The sequence below is a fragment of the Gorilla gorilla genome, chromosome 19, assembly GCF_029281585.2.
Source record: "Gorilla gorilla gorilla isolate KB3781 chromosome 19, NHGRI_mGorGor1-v2.1_pri, whole genome shotgun sequence".
Lineage (NCBI taxonomy): Eukaryota > Metazoa > Chordata > Mammalia > Primates > Hominidae > Gorilla > Gorilla gorilla.
The window spans coordinates 30,712,447-30,740,051 of NC_073243.2; the positions used below are offsets into that span (position 1 = coordinate 30,712,447).

The 27,605-nt window shown below is 45.4% G+C and overlaps 1 protein-coding gene and 1 pseudogene across 10 annotated transcripts in view; one reads left to right on the plus strand and one right to left on the minus strand.

Moving 5' to 3' along the window:
- Positions 1 to 10,959: 10,959 nt before the first annotated feature.
- CDRT4 (CMT1A duplicated region transcript 4) overlaps positions 10,960 to 27,605 on the minus strand; it is a 124,667-nt gene continuing 108,021 nt past the window's right edge. For 9 of the 10 annotated variants that reach the window (XM_063700641.1, XM_063700639.1, XM_063700640.1 and 6 more), the window contains 3 exons: positions 27,357 to 27,441; positions 13,483 to 13,560; positions 10,960 to 11,478 (listed from right to left, as the gene is read on the minus strand). In XM_063700641.1, coding sequence (XP_063556711.1) covers positions 11,051 to 11,478; positions 13,483 to 13,560; positions 27,357 to 27,441 — 591 coding nt within the window. In that variant the 3' untranslated portion in view covers positions 10,960 to 11,050. Of the gene's footprint in view, positions 11,479 to 13,482; positions 13,561 to 27,356; positions 27,442 to 27,605 lie in introns of those variants that run through there. The other variant, XR_010131727.1, reaches the window with a different exon arrangement.
- Positions 16,923 to 17,481, plus strand: LOC101149381 (large ribosomal subunit protein uL6-like; annotated as a pseudogene).

The following is a 27,605-nucleotide window of genomic DNA, read 5'->3' on the forward strand; positions in this document are numbered from 1 at the left end:
TTAGCCTCTCTGGTTGTGTGAACTTAGGGTGTTCTCTTAATATAAGTCTTCCTGATCTGACAGTGGTTGGGGCATCAAGTAAAGAAGGTGAACACACTGAGAATAAACACAATCCATACAAATAGAGGGTGTTGCTAGGGTCTGCATATTTGCATACCCCCAAAATTCATGTGCTAAAATCCTAATCCCCAAGGTCATGGTACTAGGAGGTGGGGCCTTTGGGAGGTGATTAGGTCATGAGGGTGGCGCCCTTATGAAAGACATTAGTGCCCTTATAAAATATGCCCCAGGAGCCCTTTTGCCCCTTCTGCCATGTGAGGACACAGCAAGAAGCTTCCATCTATGAACCAGAAAGCAGGCTCTCTCCAGATACCAAATCTGCTGGCATTTTGATCTTGGACTTCCCAGACTCCAGAACTGTGCCAAGTCTGAGGGTGGGGAGGCAGAAAGTAACACTAGAGATCTGGGACTTGAACTTGCCAAGATCAAATGATCAAATCAAATGAGGAAGCATTGATTACTATGGGGCATTACTCAGCTATTGGAAAGAGTGAGTTAGAGCTCTATCCGTTGACTTTGAGGACATCCATGATGTATTGTTATATGAGAGAATCAAAAGAAAGGTACTTTGTAAGATCTCATCTTTGTAAAACAGTATTTTTTTAAAAAAGAGAACATTTACTTAACCATTTATACTATAAAGCCAGGGTTGTCATGTTACACTATTCCAAAGAACTCCATTTTCATTATGGTCCATGTGAAATTGTGTCTCCACTCCCATCATTCTGAAATTGTGCAGTGCTCAGCATGTGCAACTGTACAAGGAATCCTGTAATAAGACATGCAGAGACCTGGAGGATGTGGGAAAAAAAGAGTGAGGCAGTCATTACCCCTGCTTTGCTTCATAATTCGAAACATGATTTATATTTTGAGATCATTCAAGCACCAGGATCTCTGATCGTCCTGTTTGTGCATTCTAGAAGCCAGGACTCCCCCACCACCGTGCACATAGGTTTCTAAAGAACCTACAGGAAAAGAAGCTCAAATATGAGGTGCCCATACATCCCACTGCTTCAATTTCCTCAGGAATGAACCCCAGAAAGCCACTGAGACACTCAAGGAAGCAGCATGGGAAGACGAGGGGATGAGCTGCCTCAGAAAGCTCATTTCAGCAATGGGTGGAGTGGAGAAAAAGTGGAACCAGCCTGAATACCCATCAGAAAGAGAAATGGATACATGAGCTCTGGCATTTCTCTGCAATCCAAAAAATCGAGGCAATTTTACATTAACAGGGAGAGATGTTAAGCGGAAAAAGCAAGTTGCAAGATATGTATAGTGATCTCATTAAAAATAACTGTGTGTATTATTCGTATACATACATTAAATATGTATGTGTGTTTGTACTGAAAAAGATGAGTCTGAAAGGATATATGCCAAGCTGTAAACAGTGGTTACTCCTTGGGGTAGATGTCAAGGGAGAGAAGTTTCCACCATTTACTTTAGATACGCAACAGAAACAAGATTTGACAGGTGTTGAAGTCGAAGGAACTGACCTTATGTCAGGGGTTCTTAAATTTTTTTTAATAAAATACATAAGAATAAAAACAAACCCATTTTGTTGAAACTAAATAATCAAAGTTTTTTTAAACACAGATGTGTGCTAAGTATACTTTGGGTTTTCTTTATTAATACATTAGATAACAAGATGTAGCAGCAAGTCCAACGACTACCATCATTTCAAAGAAGCAATGAGCAGACACAATAGTTCAAGATATCTGCAACTGTCATGTGGCATGAAAATTTCTGTGATTCCCAGTGCCAACAAAGTCACAGGTATTGGTAATACTTCACTGAAGGAAATGCTCATATCCAGTGAGAGGTTTAATAAAAACAAAGCTATAATTTTTTTCCCATCCAAGTGCAAGGACTCCTGAATTCTATTTGTGGATGTCTTGAAAGTCCGCGGGAGCCAGGTTAAGAACTCTGAGGATTTCTGCATTCTAGAAAGTCAGCATTCATTTCTTGGTCAAATCCTGCTTTTCTTCTGAGAGGGCTCACTTTGGAGTTTATTTGTGCGGATTTATGTTTTGGGGGTGTCCAGAGTTAGTGAAGTAACCCAAAAGCTGTTGCCTTTGATGCAGATGTAAAACATTCTATTCGGTGATATGAAATCGGACTTTTATTGAGACTGGGCCTTTGGTAATTTATAGAAAGATTTTTCAATAAATAAAGAAATAAAGGCTGCACTTTCTTTTTTTTTTAATTTTTATTTATTTATTTATTTTGAGATGGAGTCTCACTCTGTCGCCCAGGCTGGAGTTCAATGGCACAATCTCTGCTCACTGCAACCTCCATCTCCCGGGGTTCAAGTGATTCTCCTGCTTCAACCTCCCAAGTAGCTGGGATTACAAGTGCCCACCACCACACCCAGCTAATTTTTGTATTTTTACATTTAGTATTTCACATTTAGTAGAGACGGGGTTTCACCATGTTGGCCAGGCTGGTCTCGAACTCCTGACCTCAAGTGATCTGCCCGCCTCAGCCTCCCAAAGTGCTGGGATTACAGGTGTGAGCCTCCATGCCCAGCCTAAGGCTGCACTTACATTATTTTATTCAGTGTTTCTGGTGGTGATGGTGGTGGTCATGGTGATGGTGATGTTGACGGTCGAGGTGGAGGTGATGGTAATGATGGTGATGGCAGTGATGGTGGTGATGGTCATGGTGGTAGTGCTGGGGTTGCAGGTGGAGATGGAGGTGGTGGTTGGTGGTGATGGTGATGGTGGTAATGAAGGCGGAGGTGGAGGTGATGGTCACAGTGATGGTGGTGGTGGAGGTGGTGGTGATGGTGGTGGTAGTGGTATGGTGCTGATGGTCATGGCGGTAGTGATGGGGTTGCAGATGAAGATGATGAAGGTGGTCATGTTGGTGGTGGTGGAGATGCCACGTGTGTTCTGTTTGAAAGCTATGGGTGATTATAAGTCTTAACTTCCCCCATGTTCTGGCCGTGGGACTCTAAAGAGGACCAGACAAAAGCTCCCTGCTCTGCTAAATCATTCTGACGCTCCAAATGCACTGTATTTCCTGACTGAACAAGTCATGCAACAGAAAATGTACTGTTGGATGTTGCAGTTTTCTTTTCCACACCAGGAAAACTAAACTACATCTCATGGATGAGGCTGTTGTTGTTCTCAGGGGTAATTTTGTCTATGATCAAGAAAAGAGGGAACCTATGGACAGGGCAAAGTAAGGTGCAGGACACCCCAATACCTCCAGAATTAAGGAAAAACTAGACCTGGATTTTGAGTTATGCAGATACACTGAGATCCATGTTGAAGGGTGAGCCGGCCCTCACCAGGGAACAGAAATCACATTTAGGTTGTGATTTAGGCCACCACCCTCCGCCCGCCATCCACCACCCCCTTCAGAGTAGCCACTTGTGGTAGCAATTGTAATTTACTCTGTTTAGCTTCTGATATCCCCAGTCCATCACAGCAGACATGGTTGGCTGTGGCGAACCTAGCAGAGCTGTGCTTTGGGAAGCTGCAGGGGGACCGAATAGCTATGGTGGGGAAGGGCAGAACAGCAGTGGCCTGGGATCCTGCAGCAGCTGCTTCAGGGAGGAGATGGGTGGCCGGAGGGGACCAGTGGCCATTAGGGTGGTTTTGTGGAATACACAAGCATTTCTTAGAGCTTCCCAGAAAGTAGGCGGAAACTCCCCTTTGTCCTCAGGCTGGAGCTCCTACTCCTAATATCTGAGTATTGAAGAACATATGCTCCCCCTAAAGTTTGACACGGTCGGTGTCACTTGTCAATTACACTTCAAGAAAACCTAAGTTACTTGCAACAAGCATCATTTAATTTTGCAATTTAAAAAATAATCAATGAAGCTCAAAAAGTACAGAAGAAGGGAAAGGAGGGAGGGAGGCAATGGGAAGAAAGAAAGTTGAAGAAAGGAAAGGAAGGAAAGAAGAGTAAAAGACAGAGTGAGGAGTACTATGGCTATAACCAAAGAGGTTGGAAGGAGATAGAACGAGGGCAAGGTCACGGTTGAAATGCACCCCACACCGCAGTCTACAGAGAGGCCCCCGGAAATCCGGCCACGCCAGTAGGGAGCAGGGGCTGTCTGCCAGTCAAGAAATGAGAGGCAGAGCTAGCCCTTTTGCTCTGGAGAACTAGAAATGTGAGGTGGAGTCCAGCAGGCCAGGAGCCAGATGCTGAAGGCTTAGACCTGGCACCTGCCCCATGTCTGGAGAGGACATTGAGGGAGGCTTGAGGTCTCCTTTGTAGCTGCCCAGCTCAGCCCTCTAGGATAGAGAGGCAGTCAGGGAATAAGAGTCCTGGAACAAACAGTGTACACATGTTTGACACTTCCTCTGTGCTGTCACTATACAGGGCTACAGAGAGAGATGCCCTAACCTAAAGCCTGTCTGAACCAGGGGTCGCTCCGTGGCGCTACAGAAACAGACATGGATGTAGGGGCTGAATATAACCCGAAAGCAGCTTTGCAAAGTTTTAAAAACTTACGCAGCCACTCACATTCAACTTGGCCAAAAATTCGCCATGACCTCACTCCTTTTTATGAGCAGCTGTCCTGATACTAATCCTGCCTCTTTCCATAATCCCTCTTTCATGAGACTGAGAGAACACGTCATGAGCCTAAAGCAAATACACTCACAGAGCCCTGCACTTCGTAACTCGCATCACCACTGCAATGCGATCATGCGCTTGTCTAACACTCCACTGCCAGAACGTAAGCTTGATTGCATCTCCTGTGTCCACAGCTGGGGCCCTGGCACCAAGCCTGGCACAGGCAGCACTGGGTGCATATTTGTTGGACGCCTGTTGGCATGCTGCAAACATGGGAACAAGGAACAAGCTGGGTCTGGGAAATTACGTCCCTTCTGATGAAGGCTAAAGAAAAGGAAATCTACTTGGAATTCCATCAGATAGGTATGGATTGGTCATTTAAAAGAATAGAATCACTATATGTTAAGTTTTTTGAACTTGTGCCTCCTGTCCCTTCTCTCTCTCTAATATCCCATAAGGAAGGGTACATGAAAGGAACTTACTGAAGAGTTCACTCAAATCATACTCTTGGGTCTAGACGGAACCTTCATAACCTTCATAGCAGAGCTGCCTACTCAGTGCTTCAAACTTTACAAAAAGCCAAGTGGTTTTTCCAGCCTGTGGACATGATGAAAGAAACCACCTCTTCCCAGTGCACTTTAGATTAGGTGCTAAGACTTGTTCTCACAAATCACTTGCTCAGTAAATACTTGAGCACCAACTCTGTGCCAGGCCGTTGCAGGGCTCTGGAAATATAACGGCAAACACAGCTGACCTCGCCCAGGTCTCATGGGACCTTCAGCCTCACCATTCTACCTCTGCTGGTCCAGGGACACACGGTAAATTGGCCACATGAAGAGGGGTCTCCAACGGGGCTGCTTCACAATAGAGGAGCCATGGCTGAAACTGGGGTCAGCAGCCACTGGACAAACACATCTGCTTTACTTGAGGACACCAGCAGGGTTGTCATGGGTGACACCAATGAAGAGGAGATCTGAATTTAGGGGAAGCTGCCTGCACTTGGAGTTGAGAGGCCCAAGTTCCAATCTCGAAAGGGCTCTCCTCCTTCCATAATTATCTAATCAACTAGGGAGCATAGGCCTAAGCCTATGGGAGCTTAAACAAGCTCCAAAATGCAAAAATGTGAGCAAGAGACCTTGGCACACTGAAGGCCACCTTTCTTCCTTCCAGAAGTTAGAACTTCTGGAACTAACTTTGCTCTCCATAAAAACCCTCCCCATTGGCAGACACACAGAAACAACCCCAAGGGTCAGGTTTTTAACTTGCCTGAAATCCTGTGGCCTCTCACATCCCTCTGTCTACCAAAAATAATGGAATGCTCCGGGTGGCTGACCAATTGAATCTAGAAAGCAAGTGAATTGATACCATGAGCTTTGCTGGGCCCCCAGCAATAGAAGCTTCCTAGAAAGGCCATAGATGGGGTTGGAATTTCCATGGGCCCTGGAATATAGGGCCTGGGAGAAAAGACAAGGTCTCAGCACCAAGTCCAAGGTCTTTTCCATGCCATCTGCTGCCCTGAGCAGTGTGCTAACAAGAGTGGGCACCTGTATATTCTGGCCTGCCCCATAAAGAAATCAGATCATTGTCAGGCTCAAGGCAGAGAATATGGGGTGGCTTCAAGCCCCACCTAACGTGAGGTATTCCTTCATCTCCATCTGGCCCTGCCCAGCATGCCCCCATGTTCCCACACACATGCTCAGAGCTGAGGACAGGCCCAGCCTAGCCATGCCTTACAGATCTAGGACACTGTTGTGGGGTTTGCAAGCACCACAGTAGCTGGCTGAAGCCTTGGGTTCCTGGTGAGAGACAGAGGGAAGGTGATGTGGGGATGTGTAGTGAAAGAAGAAGACGGAGGTTTTCCTGATTGCTTGACAAACATAAGCCCAGCCCTTAGCTTCAGCCCAGGCTCTGACGACATCAGATCACAATAAACCTCAGGTTGTGTTTACTCCCCTTCCCTGGCTCTACCTCCCCTGGTTTCTCAATCTGTCTACTCTTATCTGGCACTGATAATGTGTGGGCTCTGAAAATGTGCCCTTTGGTCTAAAAGTGTGGGGATTCCAAAAAGCCTCCAAGAATGAATGACTCAATCAAGGCTGAAAAGAGCCACATTGTCCAGATGTGTACATCTGCTTGGACCCAGCTCGCAAAGCACTTTAACAATCTTTTCACAACCGCTGTCCACATGGAGTGAGGCTGCAGGGCCAGTATTCCTACTCCTAGATTCTCGTCTTCCTGGATGCATCATCAGTCCCTGGTTGGGATTCCACCACCGAGAGCTGCGCTGCTCCATGTGACTCCTCCACTGCCTCTGAAGACCCCCTTTAGGACCCAAGGATCAAAATCCCTACTGCCCGTCTTGTTTTCCCTGTCCTAAAAAAAAAAAAAAGACTAAGGGACTGGTCATACTGCTCTGGTCTCATTCCAAAGTGGCTCTTACACTTGCTGTTGATAAATTCGACAACTGCTCCTTGTTTAGGTCTCACCCGACCTCTATTCCAGTTAGAGGGCTCCTGGGCCACCCCCAGATATCTGGCTTGCCCAAATCTGGCTTGCGCCTTTGTTTATGCAGTTACCTCTTTGAACACTTTCCTGCAGCCTCTTTTTTTTTTTTTTTTTTTTTTTTTTTTGACACAGTTTCGGTCTTGTTGCCCAGGCTCTAGAGTGCAATGGCGCGATCTTGGCTCACTGCAACCTCCACCTCCCGGGTTCAAGTGATTCTCCTGCCTCAGCCTGCTGAGTAGCTGGGATTACAGGCACCCAACACCATGCCTGGCTAATTTTTTCTGTATTTTAGTAGAGACGGTGTTTCACCATGTTGGCCAGGCTGGTGTCAAACTCCTCACCTCAGGTGATTCATCCATCTCAGCCTCCCAAAATGCTGGGATTACAGGTGTGAGCCACCGCGCCCAGCCTCCTGCAGCCTCTTATCTGTCACGCAGACTAATCTCCTTTAAGACACGCTCCCAGGCCACTGCTAAAAAGGCTGCAGAATGTGGAACTATTTGATGTCCTAATAGCCCCTGCCAACATGAAAATGACCAGCAGGCTCAGTCATGTTGCCGAGGTTAAACTTCAACTGTTTAAACGCCAACCGTGGAATTTGCAAATGGGTAAATACCATACTCTGTACAGGGAGCCAAAGAATCTGCTCAAAGCAGCTGCTCAATGTGTATCAGACGGGGCCTTAGTTACAGAGCAACACAGACGGACTAACAAAATACATACTCTGATGCTTCATGAACCTACTACATCAGGGAGACTAATTGAAACAGCTCTCCTGCCAAGCAGACAATTCCATATGGAGAGGAGATAAATAAAAAGAGGCTGCGGGCTGTGGAACATTAGAGAAAGCCAGGTCCCTCTGAGAGATGTAAGTTAAATATGTTTAGCGTAACCTGAGATACCCCGGGCCTCTCCAGCTTGGAGAGACCAATGAGGTTACATTAGGAATAACCTGCATTCCACTCCATGCCCTGGCTGCTCGTGATGAACTTCAGGCCTTAGCAAGGGCTCCATGTCTATTTCTGGGAGTACCAAGGATGTCTCTTGGTTCCTCATGAGCAAAGCTGGTCCTGCCAACCACCCATTGGGTCTACCAGACCTGGCTGTTTCTTGTCCATACCCAGAGCAGTGGGACCTGCTTGTTGATGCATTGTGAAGTCAAGATCTCGCCCCACTTTTTATGTGTACCCCAGGGCCTTCCAGGATTTTTAGTGAAAGAGCTGTTTGAGAGTTTGAATCATTGATCGCCACACACATGGCACTCAGGAAGAGCTGAACCAAGGGACAAATCTAAGCATCAGACATGGCAGGTCATCCTCCTCCCTGAGGATCAGCCTCCTCCCCAAGTGACCAAGGCTTCATTACTGGATCCAGCTGCTTCTTCTCTGGCAGAATTCATATAGTCATGGCTGGTTAAGTCTCAGTGTTAGCCAGACCTGCGAGTCCCAGCTCAGGCTTCAGCAGAGTTCCCCATTCAAAGGAATTAGACTCTTTTTCTTTGTTAAATTGCCTTAGGAGGTAATGCTTCTGGACCACAGTCACGGAACACAGACAATTTCTACCACAACATCAGATGTTAATGATATCCTAGGCTCATGCTTGTGTTGTTATGATAGGCTGAGAATTAATTTAAACAATGATATCTATAGAAAAATTATTTTGCCAGGTGCGGTGGCTCATGCCTGTAAATCCCAACACTTTGAGAGGCCAAGGCGGGCAGATCACCTGAGGTCAGGAGTTCAAGACCAGCCTGACCAACATGGGGAAACCCCATCTCTACTAAAAATACAAAAATTAGCCAGGCCTGGTGGCGGGTGCCTGTAATCCCAGCTACTCAGGAGGCTGAGGCAGAAGAATTCTTGAACCTTGGCAGTGGAGGTTGCAATGAGCAGAGGTTGTGCCATTGCCCTCCTGCCTGGGTGACAGAGCAAGACTGTGTCTCAAAAAAAAAAAAAAACCCATACACAGAAAAATTATTTTAATTTATAGAGTGCATACTTTTCTAAAAACTATTAAATGCTTAGAAATTTTAAAAAAACAACTGTGCAACCTTCAGTAAGTTACCATACCACTCTGCCCTTGAAGGTATTAAAAGAAATAACCCCAAATTCCAATAATCTCTAGCACTCAATGAGTCTCTGTAATCCATACCTTCCTAAATATAACCTAGAAATAAACACCCATAAAAGAACAAAAGAGATAAAAAAATTATTGGAGGAATTTATTGCCTGCCTCCATGTCTATAAACGTTCCAGGGACACAAAATACAATCATTCAAATTCCCTGGAAACCACCTATATTTTTCCAAGAATTCATTCTGGCCAACAGCTGGGAACCAAGAACAGGTCTAGAGCTCCTAATTTAGGCAGCTGTCCCAACATAAAAGCACAGGAGCCAGAGGTGAGTCCTCCAAAGCTGCACCTGTGTCTGCAAACGTTTACACAAGACCCTTGAATGGAGAACATGCCTTGTAGGGCAAATTCAACTTTTCCAAATGACACTTCTATAAGTTACTACATCTCATCCTCTACATCTCTGTGAGGGATGATGGATTAGTATTAACTGTCTTGCAAATACACATACAGAAACTCAGGTAAGGTCAGCCTTACTCAGTAGATAAACCCCAAACATGAAACCAGCTGGGTCAGCCTGTCATAACTGGATCCCTCTTGCATGTAAAGACAAAGGTTGTCTGCTTGGAGATGGAGAAGAGTTCAGCATAGCTCGCTTTGGGGCCAACTCAGAGCATGGGTGAACCAATCCTAGCTGTCCTCTGACAAATAACAGCTGGAGTCCTGCCAGGAGCTCCTCCCCCAAGCACTTGGTTCCACAAGGCAAACCCCAGAGAAGTACAGGGGAAAAGAGCTCTCCATTTCTCAGCAGGGGACACCCTGGTCCCCACTGCCACTTTGTTTGCCCTCCAAGGGAAAAACTTCTCACTACCAGGTCCAGGAGCAGCTGGATGGGATCACTCAGAACCCAGCCGAGAGCTAATTCCCTCTTGGCTTCAAAATCCATCCTATGCTTGGAGATGCTGGGGCTGGGATTCTACAAACCGCATTCTGGCTTTGTGCCCTGATAGGCTCAGCCCCCAGGGGGAGCTAGAAGGAATCTGCTAGGCTAAAGGAGGAAGTAGGAAGTGGCCCCTTGCTCACTTCCTGTTTGCTTCCTGTTCATTTTCTATCAGGTTCCTGTCCCTGCCAGACAGGTTGCTAACCCTAGCAGTGCTTTTTCTTCACCCAGGCAGTGGCAACTCCTCCCAGAAACATTTCAATGCAGTTTTTGGTTTTTCCAACACTCACAAAAGCAGCCTCATGGGGGTCCCCTCAGAGACACCAACAAAACATCTACCCTATTCAGAGGCGGGGGCACCATCCCCACAGGACTCTCCTCAGAGCTCAGAGATACCAGCTGCATTGAGTGGCATCCCCACTCCCCCACCTCAGAAGTCTGAGATTCAGCCCCATGTCCCTTCTCCAAGCAACTACCTTTCAATGAGTCCAGTATCTTCCCCTTGTTCCCAAGCCTCAAGTGTGATGCCTGCTTCCTGTGGTGCCACCTCCATGGATACCTTTGTATTCCCTTCCTGCCCTTTACTGTCACCTGGTTAATCATTCTTTATATTATCTCTAATAAAAGAGCTTGTGTGATTTTGTATCTCCTGCTTGGACCCAGACAAATCACCCACATTTTGGTCCTGAGAATCTGTAGCAGAGACTAGAGCCGGGGACTGCCCAAACCCACCAGAGAACAGTGTGGGAGGGGACACACTCACCCACCCACCTACAGCTTGCATTCTGATCTGGTTTCTCTTAGCCAAGCTCCGCATGAGCAAGAGCAAGTTCAGATTTAAAGGACACTGTCAAGTGAGTGGTAAATGGAGCTTAATTGCTGTACGTTCTTGGGGAATGGCTGCAGGGACCCCTGGCTAAAACATTTGCATGTTTCTCCTTGTTGGTCAGTAGCGAACTGTAGGGAGCATCCTCATCATAGGCTTGCGGGCAAAGATGATCTTGTTATAGTTTTCAGTTGGACAGTCTCTGGAATCCGTATGTAAGTGTGTGGGTTCTGGGATCATGGTAGGAGCCATGGCCAATACCGAATAAGCGCCCCACATTGATAACGTGGATTCTGACAGCGTGTCCCTGAACACGGCTTTGCCAGAAGACTTGGACGACTTCCTCCTTTTCGGCTGAATGACGCTGGAAGGTTTATTCTGCCTTGATGCCCAGGGTCTTTCCTCGAGGGCACGCATGCATTCCAGTTCTCTAGTTTTGCTTTTCTCAATGAGTCTTTTCACTGTCTGAGAGGTATAGGTGACATAGGCCGGCCAGGGGTCATGTTTTTCAAGTAGCTTCCGGGGAAGTCCAGTGTTTTCCGTGAGTCCTACCAACAAAGAGAAATGCAGGCCATTTAGAGGCAGTCACACGCAATAGCTTGATTCTTCAAAAAATGGGAAGGCATTGGAACCAGATTTTGAAGTCCTCCCTATTTTGCACCCCTTGTATTCAGTAGGAATAAAATCCAATTCAAAGTGAGGGAACAGAACGACATCCTAGAAAGTCTATCAATTAAACAACGACAGAATGGTAAGGAGCAAGAGACAGAGTCAAACAGATCTGATTGATTTTAAATGTTTGCATAACCTCAAATTGTTTTACCCCTGAACTTCTATTTTTTCACCAATAAAAATGGTTAGTCTAAGGCCTGAGAACTAAAGAAAGTAATATATTTCAAGGGCTTGGAACAGTACGCTTAGTGCTTGAAAGCATGGGTTCTGTACTTGTCTGCTCCAAATTCCTACTCTACCCTCTTCATAGCTGTGAACCTTGAACAAGTTTCTTAACCTTGCTAAACTTCAAGTGCTTAATCTGTAAAATGGTGATTAGAATAAGACAAAGTTCATGGAACTTTCTTGTGGATTAAAGATAACTTATGTTAAGCTTTTAGCACAGTGACTAAAACTTTCGCCTATGTCTCCCAGCCTAAACTGTTTCATTTACTTCTAGTTACACCTTATAAGGTAGGTATTCTCCCATTTAATAGAGGACGAAACTGAGGCTGACTAGCTTGCACGACTAACAAGTGGTGGGTTTGAACTCAAGCTTAACAAGGCTCAAAAAAACCGAAGCTTTTCACTATGGTTGCTGGCCAGAAGTTTGGGGTGTTTGCCAAGGCGGGTGGGTGTTGCTAGAAATTCAACGCATTAGTTTATCAAGCAGCCTGTTCCTTTACAGATCCAAAATCATGGGCATGTCAGTCCTTCCCATCTTTCATTAGCAACGTCACTCTATTTAGCAGAAATGATTCAATTTCTCTCCTGCAGCTGCTACCTTCCTCTGTGTTCTTATGTGGTGCATCCTTTCCCTAATTCTATATTTCTTTGGTCATTTCAACTGGAGTTTTGCAGGGAGGGGAGTTAAAAGAGTCATCTTGCCATCTCCAAATTGAATGCAGTTAAAAAAAAAATGCCATAAATGGGGATAATCAAGTGAAGTGTAGGTCATATAGTTATTCCCACGCTGCCTCGTGGCTGTCCAGGAGCTGGAGCTTGTCTGGGGACAGATCTGTCAGTCAAGAATGTGCTGTAGAAGGATTCCATCTCCCTGTAAAAGTCATGTGTGACATTACCTCTCACTAGAAACTTCCCAGCAAGGCCTCCAAGCACAGACTGTTCACCCTTGCCTCCTCCAAGCAAATGTAAGATCTTGTGGGATAGGGCATTTGCATGAATCTGGCAGAGTCCAAACTCAAACGCCTGGAGCAAAATGAGCAGCAACCCCGTTCCATCTCCTGAACATGCTGTGTTCTCTGCCAGCATAACAAGAGTGGCTGCCCGCACTATTCACAATAGCAAAGACTTGGAACCAACCCAAATGTCCAACAATGATAGACTGGATTAAGAAAATGTGGCACATACACACCATGGAATACTATGCAGCCATAAAAAATGATGAGTTCATGTCCTTTGTAGGGACATGGATGAAGCTGGAAACCATCATCCTCAGCAAACTATCACAAGGACAAAAAACCAAACACTGTTATGTTCTCACTCTTAGGTGGGAATTGAACAATGAGAACACTTGGACACGGGAAGGGGAACATCACACACTGGGGCCTGTTTGTGGTGGGGAGAGGGGGAGGGATAGCATTAGGAGATATGCCTAATGTAAATGATGAGTTAATGGGTGCAGCACACCAACATGGCACATGTATACATATGTAACAAACCTGCACGTTGTGCACATGTACCCTAGAACTTTAAGTATAATAAAAATATATATAAAAAAAAAAAAAAGTGGCCGCCCAGTGGCCTCCTCCCACTGCAAATCCTCCAACCCTAGACGGCCCCAGTGCAGGAGCTTCCACTGATAACACTCCCAACCCTACCTTCTTCTTTCTTCATCCTTCTTGCATCCATCTTCTTTTTAATATTTACTGATGTCTTAACATCACAGGTCCAGATTCCTGTGGGAAAATACACTTGTTAGCCAAAGCCTCCTCAAACTGGCCTGAGTTTAGGAAAGCGATTAGTAGCCACCTTGGGGGGGTGGGGGGCGGTCCTAAGTCCTATATGGTCGCTGCATGAGGCTAAGATGACTCCACCCCCTGAGAAGAGGACATGTTTTTTGTGGAGCTGGAGACAGGCCAAGTGAGCCCCGCAAAGGCCTGCAGGCATGGCCTTGCTCAAGAGCTGTAGACTGTCATGATAGTCTCTGGGTGTTCTGCTCTCCAGTCTCCTAACTTTAAAGGAGAGAGGCTGGGTAGGCTGCGGGCTGTGTGGAGGCTGGTCCACAGAAGGGAAGTGAAAAAAAAAAAGTCCCCGTTTCAAAACCTTTCTATCTCCTCTACCAGAGTCCAAGAGTGGTCACATTACTACAAGCGCGACATCCAACCTGCACTTCTCAACCTGGAATGACAAAAGGTAGCAGAGATGGGCAGTGGCCAGGAGTCAGCTACCAGGGCCCCAAGCCCAGGCTGAAACATGGAAGTCTAATGCTCTATGCAACCATGCAGAGGGGAAATCTGATGGAAACCATAGTGTAGTGGTTCTCAAACTTGAGGCTGCATCCACCTGGAGAGCTTGTTAAAGCCCAGATTGCTGAGCCCACCTCCAGAATTGCTGATTTAGCAACCGCTGTTTTAAACCAAAAGGGGGAAAGAAAAAAAAAAACTACTGGAGATTTGTAAGGTTATATTATTAACTACCTAGAGACAAGAAATGAGTCCAGGAGATCTTTTTGGTTCCTTTCCAGCTCTAAGACACATGCACATGCCTAAGAGTTCATTACATTTCTATATTCGATTTTGCCATCTCTTTGGCCTTCAAGCACTTAAAAGTGCCATGAAGCATTTCTACTATCACCCGCAAAAGCCCATTGAGAAAGAGTCTCAGATGATTCTGAACAGCTCCCAGATGATGCTGGTGCTTTTGGTCTGGCAATCACACTTTGAGAACCACGGGCCGAAGGCAGTGCTTCTCAAATTTTACCAAGTACTAGAATCACCTGGAGACCTTGTGCAACCACAGACACCCAGGTCCCACCTTAGAGATTCTGATTCAGTAGGTCTGTTTTGAGGACCTGAGAATCTGCATCTCTAAGTAACTCCTAAATGATACTGATGTTGCTGGCCTGTGGTTCATACCCTGCGTAGCCCTGGTTTAGACTGAGTAGTGGGTGTTAAGCCTTTTTTATCAGCTGCCACGTACGTGAGGGCTGACTCATTTCTGCATGGAACACTCCTCCGAGATAAGCAGTTCCCAGGTTTTTCATCCCCCTTTTTCCCTAATCAAGGAACTATTGTGGAATGGTAGTGAGTGTGTCATTGACAGGGTCAACTTTAAATTCCACTATTTTTATAGAGTAAATTATTCACACATTCCAGCATTTTATTATAACACATCTAACAAAGGATGGCATCCCGGAGATTCATTCATACTCCCAAAAAAAATGCTCTTTTTGTCAAACCTATTTAGAGACAGATCTTACAGAGTCCCTGCTGTGGGTATCAGTGCCAATCTTCCACAGCAGTGCAGTTCTAGAAGAATTCACAATGTCATTATTCTGAGGCTAGGGAAGAAATAATGCTCAAACAGTCATCTAACCTAGAGAAAGTTTCATGTCATCATTTTTTTTAATTGTAAGGTAAAGCATCTTAGTTCTCCTTCTAAGACCTACCATAAGGCTTCAGAATTTAAAGTCACCCATTCCAAGTCCCCCATAACATAGAGCATGACACGCAAGTGGCCACCCAACTTGGGCCTGTCCACCTGTAGTGAAAATAGAACTCTTCTTCCAGATTTTAGCATTGTTAGAAATTTCTTGGCTGGGCACGGTAGCTCATGCCTGTAATCCCAGCACTTTGGGAGACCGCGACGGGCGGATCACCTGAGGTCGGGAGTTCGAGATCAGCCTGGCTAACATGGTGAAACCCTGTCTCTACTAAATATACAAAATTAGCTGGGCGTGGTGATGCATGCCTGTAATCCCAGCTGCTCAGGAAGCTGAGGCAGAAGAGTCACTTGAACCCAGGAGGCGGAGGTTGCAGTGAACTGGGATCGTGCCACTGCACTCCAGCCTGGGCAAAGGAGTGAGACTCCGTCTCCAAAAAAAAGAAAGAAATTTCTTCATCTTCTCATCTGTAAATAGGATGCCAGATGGTGGAAATATGTTTCAGCTGGCAGTATTTGGAGGGTTTGCGAGTCATTCCTTTCATCATTGCTTCTAAGTTTCTAGTTGATGAACCCTGAAGCCTCAGGAAAGCCCAGTCTTACAAACATTTGTTTCCAGACTTGTGTGCATCTGTGTGACCCACCATCCTGCTCAGAGCCTCTGGCCAGGACTCACCTGACCCCTACAGCTGTGCCGTGTGGCTGATAGGACAAGTCTACGAATGGTGGGTTTTTCTCGTACCTGCTGAAGCAGGAACTAGGAAATGATAAAAAGAACCAAGGGAGGGAGTGTTTGAGACTGCCTCAAAACTCATGGGGAGGACTTGTTTGTTTGAACATAACAGGAGACAAATAGTTGACATTAAGTCTGAAGAGAAGCTGTGGGCTTTTATAATTTCCTTCAATTCCAGCACAAAGGTTCCATTTTGTGTCCCTGTAAATGAAATGCAAACCAGCAGTCTACAGACAGAAACAGCATTGACGGGAGGGGCAGGAGGCAGAGCATTGAAGCAGCTTTCTTGTTTTTCCTACAGACACAAAGCCCAAGTTCAGACCACTGGGCTTTCAGGGCCAGCTCCCCACTCCCCATCTCAATCTCTCATCCCACCATTTTCAGAATCTAGTCTGACAGACTAGGTTTGGCCTAGATCATTCAATTACCTGGAACGTGAAACAATCAACCTTGATCACCTTCCTTAACTTCTTAGGACCTCAGTTGTCACTTACAAAATGAGGAAGAGGATGAACTCCTGTCCCAGAAGACACAGTTCTGTCATTTCTTTTTCTTTCTTTCTTTCTTTTTTTTTTTTTTTTTTTTTTTTAGAGACAGGGCCTCACTCTGTCACTCAGGCTGGAGTGTAGTGGCACGATCGTAGCTCACCACAGCCTTGAACTCCTGGGCTCAAGCAATCCTCCTGCCTTCACCTCCTGGGTAGCTGGGACTACAGGCACACACCACCATAGCTGGATAATTTTTTTTTTTTTAGTAGAGACAGGGGTCTCGCTATTTTGCCTGATCCCAAGTTCCTGGGCCCAAGCGATCCTCCCACCTCTGCGTCCCAAAGTGCTGGGATTATAGGTGTGAATCATAACACCTAGCCCACAGTTGTTTTTAAAATGTCTGGTAATTGCTTTCTTTGCCACGTCTGCTGCGAGAATGAAGACCGTTCTCAGCAATCAGACTGCTAACATTCTAGAAAATGTCAACATTACTCTGAAGGGACACACAGTTATCGTGAAGGGCCCCAGAGGGACTTCAATCACATCAGTGTAGAACCCAGTCTCCTTGGAAAGAAAACAAAAAAGGTTCCGGGTTGACAAATGGTGGGGTAACGGAAAGGAACTGCTACTGTTTGGACTATTTTACTCATGTACAGAACATGATCAAGGGTGTCACACTGGGCTTCCACTACAAGTTGAGGTCTGTGTATGCTCACTTCCCCATCAATGTTGTTATCCAGGAGAATGGGTCTCCTGTTGAAATCCAAAATTTCTTGGGTGAAAAATACATCCACAGGGTTTGGATGAGACCAGGTGTTGCTTGTTCAGTATCTCAAACCCAGAAAGATGAAGGAAACAACATTGAGCTTGTTTCAAATTCAGCGACTTTGATTCAGCAAGCCACAACAGTTAAAAACAAGGCAATCAAGAAATTTTTGGATGGTGTATATGTCTCTGAAAAAGGAACTGTTCAGCAGGCTGATGAATAAGATCTAAGAGATGTCCAGCTACAGAAACAAGATGCCGGATGATTCCTAAGACCTACTTGTGATATTTAAAAGATGCAATAAAAGACCTATTGATTTGGAAAAAAAATGTCTGGAAATTAAAATGCTTCTAAACCCAGTGGTCCCCAAACTTTGCAGCACATTGGAATTACTAGGGATCTTGGAAAAATACAAATGTAGGCGCCCACTCCCAACATCGTGATTTGATTGGAATGGGATGCAGTACAGGCACTGGAATTAAAAGTTTCCCAGACAATTTCTCTGTGCAGCAAAATTTGGGAACTGCTGTTCTAGAATCTAAAACAAAAAAAAATTGAAGATTTATAAAATATTATTATTAACTACTTAGAAACAGAAAAAGAACCGGGCGCGGTGGCTCACACCTGTAATCCCAGCACTTTAGGAGGCCAAGGTGAGTGGATCACTTGAGGTCAGGAGTTCGAGGCCAGCCTGGCCAGCATGATGAAACCCCGTCTCTACTAAAAATACAAAAATTAGCCAAGCGCAGTGGCAGGTGCCTGTAATCCTAGCTGCTCAGGAGGCTAAGGCAGGAGAATTGCTTGAGCCCAGGAGAAGGAGGTTGCAGTGAGCCAAGATCACCCCACTGCACTCTAGCCTGGGAGAGAGAGAGAGAGGGAGAGAGAAAAAAAAAATGGGTCCAGAAGATCTTTTCAGTCCCTTTCCAGTCCTAAGACACATGCTTTCACTCAAGAATCCCTGATTATAGTCAGCACTGCATCTCAAGGGCCTTTAAACATTTAAAAGGGCCATGAAGTATTTCCACAACCACCACCTGCCAGTACCAAAATTGACTTAGATCAAAGAAGAAGCAGTGGCTTTAAAGTACAGAACTAAGGAAACTGTGGCCGCCATGGGATTCTCATGCAAATCTAATGATCTCACCCTCTCTGGCCGCAAGCTGCATCCTTATCTCAGGAAACCATCTTGCGAAAGGATTTTACGGGTTCCAGGCAGGATTGATGGATTAGTGCTCTGGCACAAATCGACCCCACTCAGACTTTTTGCCCCACTAATGCTGTGAAAGTAGCGCCATTTACATAGTCATGATGAGTGGATTATTATCTCAATCTAGTGTTTCCTAAACTGTGTCCCACAGAATGCAAGAATCTCTCCTCAAGATGTTAATAGGTATTACTTAAAGAAAAAGAAGGGGCCCATGGCAAAAGCTGCCCTATAAAGCCATACAGATTGTTCAACCCAGGAGTCGCCACATCTTCTAAATCTGCAAGATTTCAGGCCTGTCTTCAGTCAACTAAGTTAGAAAAAAAATGCCATGTTAAAAAAATTCCTTTGGAGCAGGATTTTCAGAGTCTGTTATACGTTAACTTGTTCTGTAATTCTCCAAAACGGAGACTGAATATGCAGCATCCCCTAATCTCATTTGACCAAGGAATCACTCATTCATTCATTCATTCATTTAATGTGTGAGTCATCTCATGGAACTAGCAACCAGTGAAAAAATGTTCTTCTCCTGCCCTTGTTTTGGAATTGCAAGCCTCAGAGAATGTTATGGAGTAAGAGGATAGAATGATGAACTTGCTCAGGGTATAACAGGGTCTTCAATGAATCACCTTCCCTGAAATCAGCTGCAGAGTCCCCAAAACTGTCCCTATGCAGAAGAAAAAGCTCCACTGGAAACAAGACCTGTGTTCACTCTGTTCAGCCTCTTTCTTCTCTTCTCTGCTCCAATCTGCAAGGCTTCTTTTGTTTGTCTCACCTCCCACTTTTCTTCCTGAGCCATCCCTAAGTGTCTTGCCTGGCCCCAGAAGGAGAATCACATTTTCTCAAACAGGAGCCTGATGCAAACCCTCATTTCACCTCTGCATTTTATCCTCTTTGACCTTCCATCTCCTCCCTGCCCTCTGCTTTTTTCTTTTTTTTTCCTTCCCTCTAGCCACTCCTCATTTATTTTTGGCTAAAGAGGAAGCTGCCACTAAAGCCAGAAGTGTCTTGAAAAGCTTATCTCTGAGATCTGGAAAGATGCTCCTGAGCAAGGATCCACTTAGCAGAACTTGGGGTTTCCGTGCTGATCTCCACCCGAATGGGCCGACAAGAGACCCACAAAACTGCCCATCTCACAGGACCAGCACATGTGCTGACTCCCTGAACTTCAAACAGAAACGCTGGGAAGCACCGAGTGCACACCTACGGATTCTCAGTGGCGCCCCCTTCTGACTCTCTCCACTTCTTTACCCCGCCCCATCCCATGGAAACTGTCACCATTGCCCCACCTCTACCAAATGGGTTCTGCGGGGTGCACACAAGAAGATGACCATTTCTTGTGCCTTTAGTGACACAGACACTGGGGACCCTTGGGAATCGTAGAAATGTTAAGGCAAAGGGGAATGGGAGTGGGGAGGGGCGAGTTGGTCTTTTGGGAAAGAAGGCATCTTCTCCCTCTCCCTATGCAATAATTTGCTAGACACCTTCTCTTCCTCTCTAGCGCCCCTCCCCAGAAACGAACACACACACAAAGAAGAGAAACAAGTCCATTACCGCACTATCTTTAAAAAGTCACGTTGCATACAGTGGGCCATTTGGTAGTGTTAGCATGTTCTTATACAGACCGTGCCTCTTTCTGGTGGATCAGCTGTCTCTAACCACATCAGGGTGGGGAAGTGGGAGTCTAATCAGAATTGCTCATCTTCTAACACAGACTTGGCATTACTGATTCATCACTTATGATGGGAAGGAGGGGATATGTTGCTTCTTGATAATGCTTCTATACTTTATTTTCTGTAACGATTATATTTGTACGTTGAGGGCATTTTATTTTCCAATGGTGAAAACGCAGTTCAAGTACCTATGGCCATTCAACATATTCATTCATGCACACATGCACACATTCAAAAAACCTATCCTGAGCTCCAAACATTACTCTTCTAAGAGGGACAGGTCCTGCACTCACCCAGGACCCACTGTGGATTTTCCACATTTGCCTCTTACTTTGGGATCTACCCTTCTCAATGTCAAGGGTCCGCAATCCAGGTTTCCCATGCTGATAAATCCAGACTAATCATTGCTATCTGTGTTACAAGAAACAAAAGCAGAGGCCTCCCAGTACATAGGACAATACATGTTCCATCAACCACTCTGCAGTCAGGTACTGACTAAGCATCTCATACATCAGGCAGGCACTGAGTCTTGGTTCAAGGAGCTCACAGCCCCATGAGGAAGACAGACCACCAGTTTCCTAATTCAACCTGGGTGGGGAGGAGTGTCAAGAAGGAGGTTGAAGAAGAGAAAATGGTTATGCTGGATCTCAAAGGGCAAAGGAAATGATGGGCAGTGGGCATGGTTTAAATGCCAGCCTCAATGTTTCCAAATCCTGAGTGAAGTGCTTCCTCACTCGGGATCCATGTTCTTCTTCCAGCATGCAGATAATATAGGCAGTTTCCAAACAGTGTGTTTTCTGCATGTGAATTACAGTGCTGAATTGGCTGAAGAAACACTTTACAAATTCACTGCGGGAAGAAGCATTAGGCACTGTATACTTATCAGGTACAACCATGAATCTGAATTTTATATTTATCCAAGGAATATTCAATTACAAATATTAAATTCCCACTTTAAGATGACATTGGAAGGCCCATTAAGCATAAAACACATGTGGTCATTATCTATTGATCTATTATCTACAGATCAAGTTCCAAATTTAAAAATAGAATTTCCAGAACTAGCCAAGCAGGCATAATCAGAGGAGAGCTTTTCAACCTTTTTCTTCCATGGACATTTTTGGGGTAGGCTTGCACACTGGCAGACTGGACAAGTAAGAAAGATACGGAGAAACAGGCAGCAAGAAATAGCCCTACAAACTCATATTCAGGAAAGCAAACATGAAAGGCTTTAAGCAATTTGTGCTCAGAGACCCTCTCTCTGCCTGACAGCTCCGGAGCAGTGTGACTATTAAAATGTGTTGCCTCATAATATCTAATCAATCAGAAAAAGGAAGTCCTGCTCCATTGAAACAACAGGGACATTGTGAACCTGGAGAACACTTCAGGGAAACAGCCCGGCATTTCCCAGGACTGCACTCAATCAATGGGCCAAGCCACCCCTTTTCAAATGCTCAAAGCACTAGGAATCCAGGCCAGTGTTTGTTTTGAAGAAGGTGACTTGCATTTGAGATTTTACCTAGAAGAAAAGCAAGTAGCTGCTTTCTACATGATTCCATTATTCCATCAGCCTATTGACAGCTTGTCCTCAGTAGCACACAGTTCCCCAGTGCATGCCAGAATGTGAGAAAATACATTCATCACCCATTGCACCCAACTCTTGAGTAATAAGCAACCCCCAAAATCTTGTCCCAGAAAAGCTCCCCATTCTCAGCTCCCATCACCAAGACTCTCCCCCTACATACACACACACATTCACAGACTTATGCATATGCATGCACACATGTACATACACATGTTTACATGCATGCATAGTCACACATATACACACACACACACTCAGTTCTCAACACCCCATCACTCCCCACGCTAGCCAAGCTCTTATACCTTTAAATACCCCTTGGCACATTTTGTGTCTTTGCCCTGAATTCTCTTCCCAGTCTCCACTTCTTTTTTTTTTCTTTTTTTTTTTTGAGACAGAGTCTCACTCTGTCGCCCAGACTCGAGGGCAGTGATGCCATTTCAGCTCACTGCAAGCTCCGCCTCCTGGGTTCACGCCATTCTCCTGCCTCAGCCTCCTGAGTAGCTGAGACTACAGGCGACCGCCACCACGCCCAGCTAATTTTTTTGTATTTTTAGTAGAGACAGGGTTTCACCATGTTAGCCAGGATGGTCTCGATCTCCTGACCTCGTGATCCGCCCGCCTCGGCCTCCCAAAGTGCTGGGATTAGAGGCATGAACCACTGCGCCCAGCCCCAGTCTCCACTTCTAAGGAACTGCACATCCTCCAAATATCCCAGCCCATAGCATGACCATGCAGAAAACACTTTCCTAACCCTTCCAGGAAGGGAATCACTCATGTGCTCTCAGAGGAAGGTGAAAGTGACTGTATTATAAATAGTGTGTGTCACAATTACATTGAGAAATTGCCAGAAAGCAAAAGGTGTAGGGCTTTACTTCAGGCCTTAGGTAAACTGATGACCTTGCATTCAAAATCTGAAAAGCTGAGGATAAGAAGCTGAAATGTGGAGACACACACCCTCTCTCCCTTCTGCCGCAGACACCCCTGGGACTTTCTGCCAAGAGAACTTTGTCAGGTCATCATCAGGAGATGCGCTCTCTCTCCTGGGCCTTTGCAGGCCTCTCAAGGAAAGGTTGTTCCGGAGCCTGGAGGCAGTCACTTTCCTTCCCCACTACTGCCATCCTCAAACCATTTTCCTTCCCTCCTCCTCCTCTGAAGCTTGTTCCCCCCGGGCTACACCACCACCTCACCTGCCCGGTTGCTGCCAGCTCCTGAGCGCTGTCCTCTGCCCCTCAGTCCCTGACAACTTGAGCCCCAGGCACACTGTCCTCCTTTGCGCTGTTCCCTGTCATCACCGTGGCTTCTTCATTGTCTCCTGAATGATCCGTGCAGACCTCCAGCCCAGCAGTCCTCGACCTGCTCACTTCCAATCACCAGGTCTTCCTCTCAGTCTCCACCACCCATGCCTCTGTGATCAGGCCACTGTTCTTATCATCCCCAATAACCATGCTACATCCAAAATCTAAGCTGCAAGCATCTCACTCTTACTCTTCCCTCCTCTATCCCTCCAGCTCACTCCCCAAGCGGTTCCCAGTCCAGCAATTCCTGGATTTCAATCCACTCACCCCACCTTCCCCTCAGTCTCCCCTTTGTGTCCCAGCTTCCTGCTTTATCTTGTTGATACCCCACAGCTCCTCGTTTTGGTCCCTTGCAAAGAACCTTAACCCTGTATCCCTCTCCCATGTGCCGTGCAAACACATATTTGCATGGCAAAGCCTTAATACCAGTTCAATCCACCTGTGGGGCTCTTTTGGGTGCTGTCATCTCAGCAACTAAACTTGGTGAGAGGAAAATGCCACTGTGCTGATTGGTCCCACGTGGAGTAACAGCTAACATTTCTATGCCGTGTGGTGCGACCAGGGCACACGCTAAGTGTATTACCTATAGTGACTAATTAAATCCTAACAAAACCCATATGCATTAGGTACTATTGTATTAACCCCATTTCACAGGCAAGGAAACTGGAGCCTGTAGGGACATTAAGCAGCCTGTCCAAGGTCACACAACAATTAAGTGACAAAAAACAGGATTTGCCCTCAGGCAGTCTAGCTGCAGAATCCTTTTCTTTATAATTCCACACACTTGCTCCTCTATCTCCAAGTCAATCAACAGAGGTAGTCCAACCAACACTTCTCCCTTCCTACTCTTTTCACTTTTCCACTCCCCAAGCAACTCTTTCTTTTTTTAATATTATATTTATTTTAGATTCAAGGGTCCGTGTGCCTGTTTGTTACATGGGTATATCGTGTCATGGTGGGCTTGGGCTCCTGGTGAACCCATCACCCAAAATATTGAACATTGTACCCAACAGGTAATTGTTCAGCCCTCACCCTCCTCTCATCCTCCTCCTTTTTGGAGTCCACAGTGTCTGTTATCTTCACCTTTATGTCCATGTGTACACATTGTTTACCTCCCAGTCATAAGTGAGAACATGTGATATTTTATTTTCTGCTTCTGGGTTAGTTTACTTAGAATAATGGCCTCCAGCTCCATCTATATTGCTGCAAAGGACAGTCTTTCATTCTTTTTCATGGCTGCATAGTATTCCATGGCATATATATGCCACATTTTTCTTATCCAGTCAACCATTGGTGGACATTTAGGTTGATTCCATGACTGCTATTATGAATAGTGCTGGGATAAACATATGAGTGCAGGTATCTTTTTGATAAAATGATTTATATTCCTTCAGGTAGATTCCCAGTAGTGGAACTGCTGTGTCCAATGGTAGTTCTATGTTTAGTTCTTTAAGAAATTTTCATACTTTTTTCAATAGAAGTTAAATATTTTATATTCCCACCAAGCAACTATTTCAAACCTCCTCTTCACCTCCTTCTTCTTCCATTGTAGGTTGTCTTTGTCTTGCCCGGCTTTGAGAAAAATCCAGGAATCCATCAAGAACTCCCTCATCTCCCACCATCACTCGTACCAACTCTCCACCATATGCTCCCCTGCACTCTGCCTTCCTTCCCACTACTATGAATGAGGCATCTGTATTCCTGTCAAAGAACACCTCTCCACTTGCAACTCAGGCCTCTCACCCTCCACCTTCCAAACTGCAATGGTCATGGATAGAGTTGAGCACTCACTCTCACATTCTTGAAATGTTCTCCCACCTGGTTTCCATGATGCCACAGGAGTGGAATCCCACCATCACTCAGCAAGCTCCTTCTGTCTCCATTGAGGATTTCTGGTCCCCTTCTTTTTTTTTTTTTTTATCTCCACACATCCCCAAAGTGATGGCAATCAGTTTTGTGGCTCTACATCTCATCAATTTGCCACATCTAACTAGACTGACTTCTTTCCCAAAGTCCAAATACATATATCCAACTGCCAATATACTACATCTTTATTTGTGTATCTAATAACCTCTCAAACTTTTCATGGTTCAAACAAACTCTTGACCTTATTCCATAAAATGTTCCTCTCTGGTCTCTTCCATCTCAGAAAGAGGCATCATCATTCATCAAATTGCCCAGTTCAAACATCTAACATCTCTTTCTTCTTCATTCAATATCTCCAGCCCATTATCCTCCCCAAACCCAGCATGATTTAACTTCTCTACATCACCAGCCTCCTCTAAGACATCAACATCTACTAACTGAACTACTGAACACCTGCTACTGGTCTCCCTGCTTCCACTCTTGTTCCCCTATGATATGATTTGGCTATGTCCCCACCCAAATCTCATCTTGAATCGTAGCTCCCATAATCCCCACGTGTTGTGGGAGGGACCTGGTGGGAGGTAACTGAATCATGGGGGTGGGTTTTTCCCGTGCTGTTCTTATGATAGTGAATAAGTCTTACAAGATCTGATGGTTTTATAAAGGGCAGTTCCCCTGCACATGCTGTCTTGCCTGCTGCCATGTAAGACGTGCTTTGCTTCCCCTTCACCTTCCGCCATGATTGTGGAGACCTCCCCAGCCATGTGGAACTGTGAATCCATTAAACCTCTTTCCTTTATAAATTACCCAGTCTCGGGTATTTCTTCATAGCAGTATGAAAATGGACTAACATACCCTACAACTCCTTCTCCAAAGAGGACCCAGAGTGATTATTTTTAAACATTATCAGATTAAATCATCCCCCTGCCTAACATTCCCATGGCTCCCCCTCCATTTAGAAGCCAATGCCAGTTCCTTATGTTGGCCTGCAAATCCTCTTTGATCTGGCCCCTGCCTCCCCCCAAGGCTTGGCCAGAGCAGCTCCCCACATCACCCACTGTGCCCGGCCACACTGGCCTTGCCTCTCTTCTTTAAAAACATCAAGCTTGTTCCCACCTCAGGGTCCTTCCCCAGCTACCGCCTCTGCCTGGGATGCATGTGTCCCTGATCTTCACATGGGTTGTTCCTGCTTAGAAGTCAGGATTCAGCCTAAATGTCAACTCCTCAGCCTTCCCTGACTATGTAACATCACCACCAGTCACTATCACATCTCCTATTTTAATACTCTGTCTAACACTATCCCTGCCTGACATTTCTTATGATTTACTCATTTATTTTCTCTTAACCAACTAGACTATAAGCCACATGACAGCGGTGATCTCATCCATCACATTCATTGCTCTGTCCCCAGGCTCTTGGGTCAAAATCATCAGATAAATGGACGTTACTGCAATTGCCATAAGCAACTTCTGGAATCTCCAGGGATCGCTGGAAATCCAAATATCCAGCAGCTGCACACTTGTATGGGACACAAATGAAAAACACAGACTGGCTCACTTGGCAGTAGCCACTACTAGAGAAGGTAAAATGGCAAAAGGTGGGACGTTATCCTGAAAAATATGACAAACAAATACGATTAAGGGAAAGGCCTGGGTTCAAATCCTAGCACTGCTCTTTACTGCTTTTAAGTGGGCAAATCCCTTGCCCTATCTCTCTCTGAGCCTTAAAGTTTTCCCCCATCCATAAAATGGGAATGATACATGTCCCAGTAGGTTTATTGTGAAGATTGAATGCGACATTGCAGGTGCCTGTTAAGGAGCAAGAATTCAAGCACATGGACCCGTGACAGTCCAGGATTCGCACTTTGTTGAAAGAAGAAATGAAACCTTGTCTAACATGAAAAAGTCCATGGGACCTAAATGTACCAAATTCTAACTCAAGCTCTACTCTGCTTTCCCTTCGAAACTCCATTTCTAGTCTCACCTTGTCCAATATGTGCTTTTACCAGGGCCAGGTGTCATCGCCGCCAAATATAGCTCCAGGGATACCTTCTGTATGTTGTTAACGGATGTTAGCTGCTCTTTCAAATGCATGGAGTTGCCTCCCTCATAATGATTATAAATTCACACACATGGCCCCTCCTCTATACACCCTTCATATCTCCTTCCCTTCCAGGACTGCTCCAGTGATACTTCTTTTGAGAGGCTGGCCCAGGCCTCTAGATGGAATAGACAGGCCCTCCTCTCTGCTCCCAAGTATCTTATCTGAACCTTATCTATCAAGGCCGTCTATCCCATTATGTGTTATTTAGTTGGGATGTGTCTCTCTCTCTTTCTCTTTCTCTCTCTCTCTCTCTCTCTCTCCCTCTCTCTCCTTAAATTGTGTTTTTAAGGCTCAGAAGTGAAATCCTTACATTCCAAGCAACTCTTGGCCCACTGGAAGGATAGACTCTGGTCAAAACCCAAGGCCAGATTTGCTTACCTTGTTCTGATATCTTGCCTTCCTCTCTTCTCCCAGCTGAAAACTCTCTCTTAAAGTTCCTGGTGCAGCTCATTTCACTGGGTTCCTGAGAAACACAGAATGAGGAAGGTTAACTGGCAACATTTTAATATAATGTAACTAAGATGAATGATTTGGGGGTGGAGGGAGAATTGACACTTAAATACATAAAAAATTGTTGCCTATAATTAAAAATTAAAACAGCAATTGTCCATTCCCCAGAAGTCACAA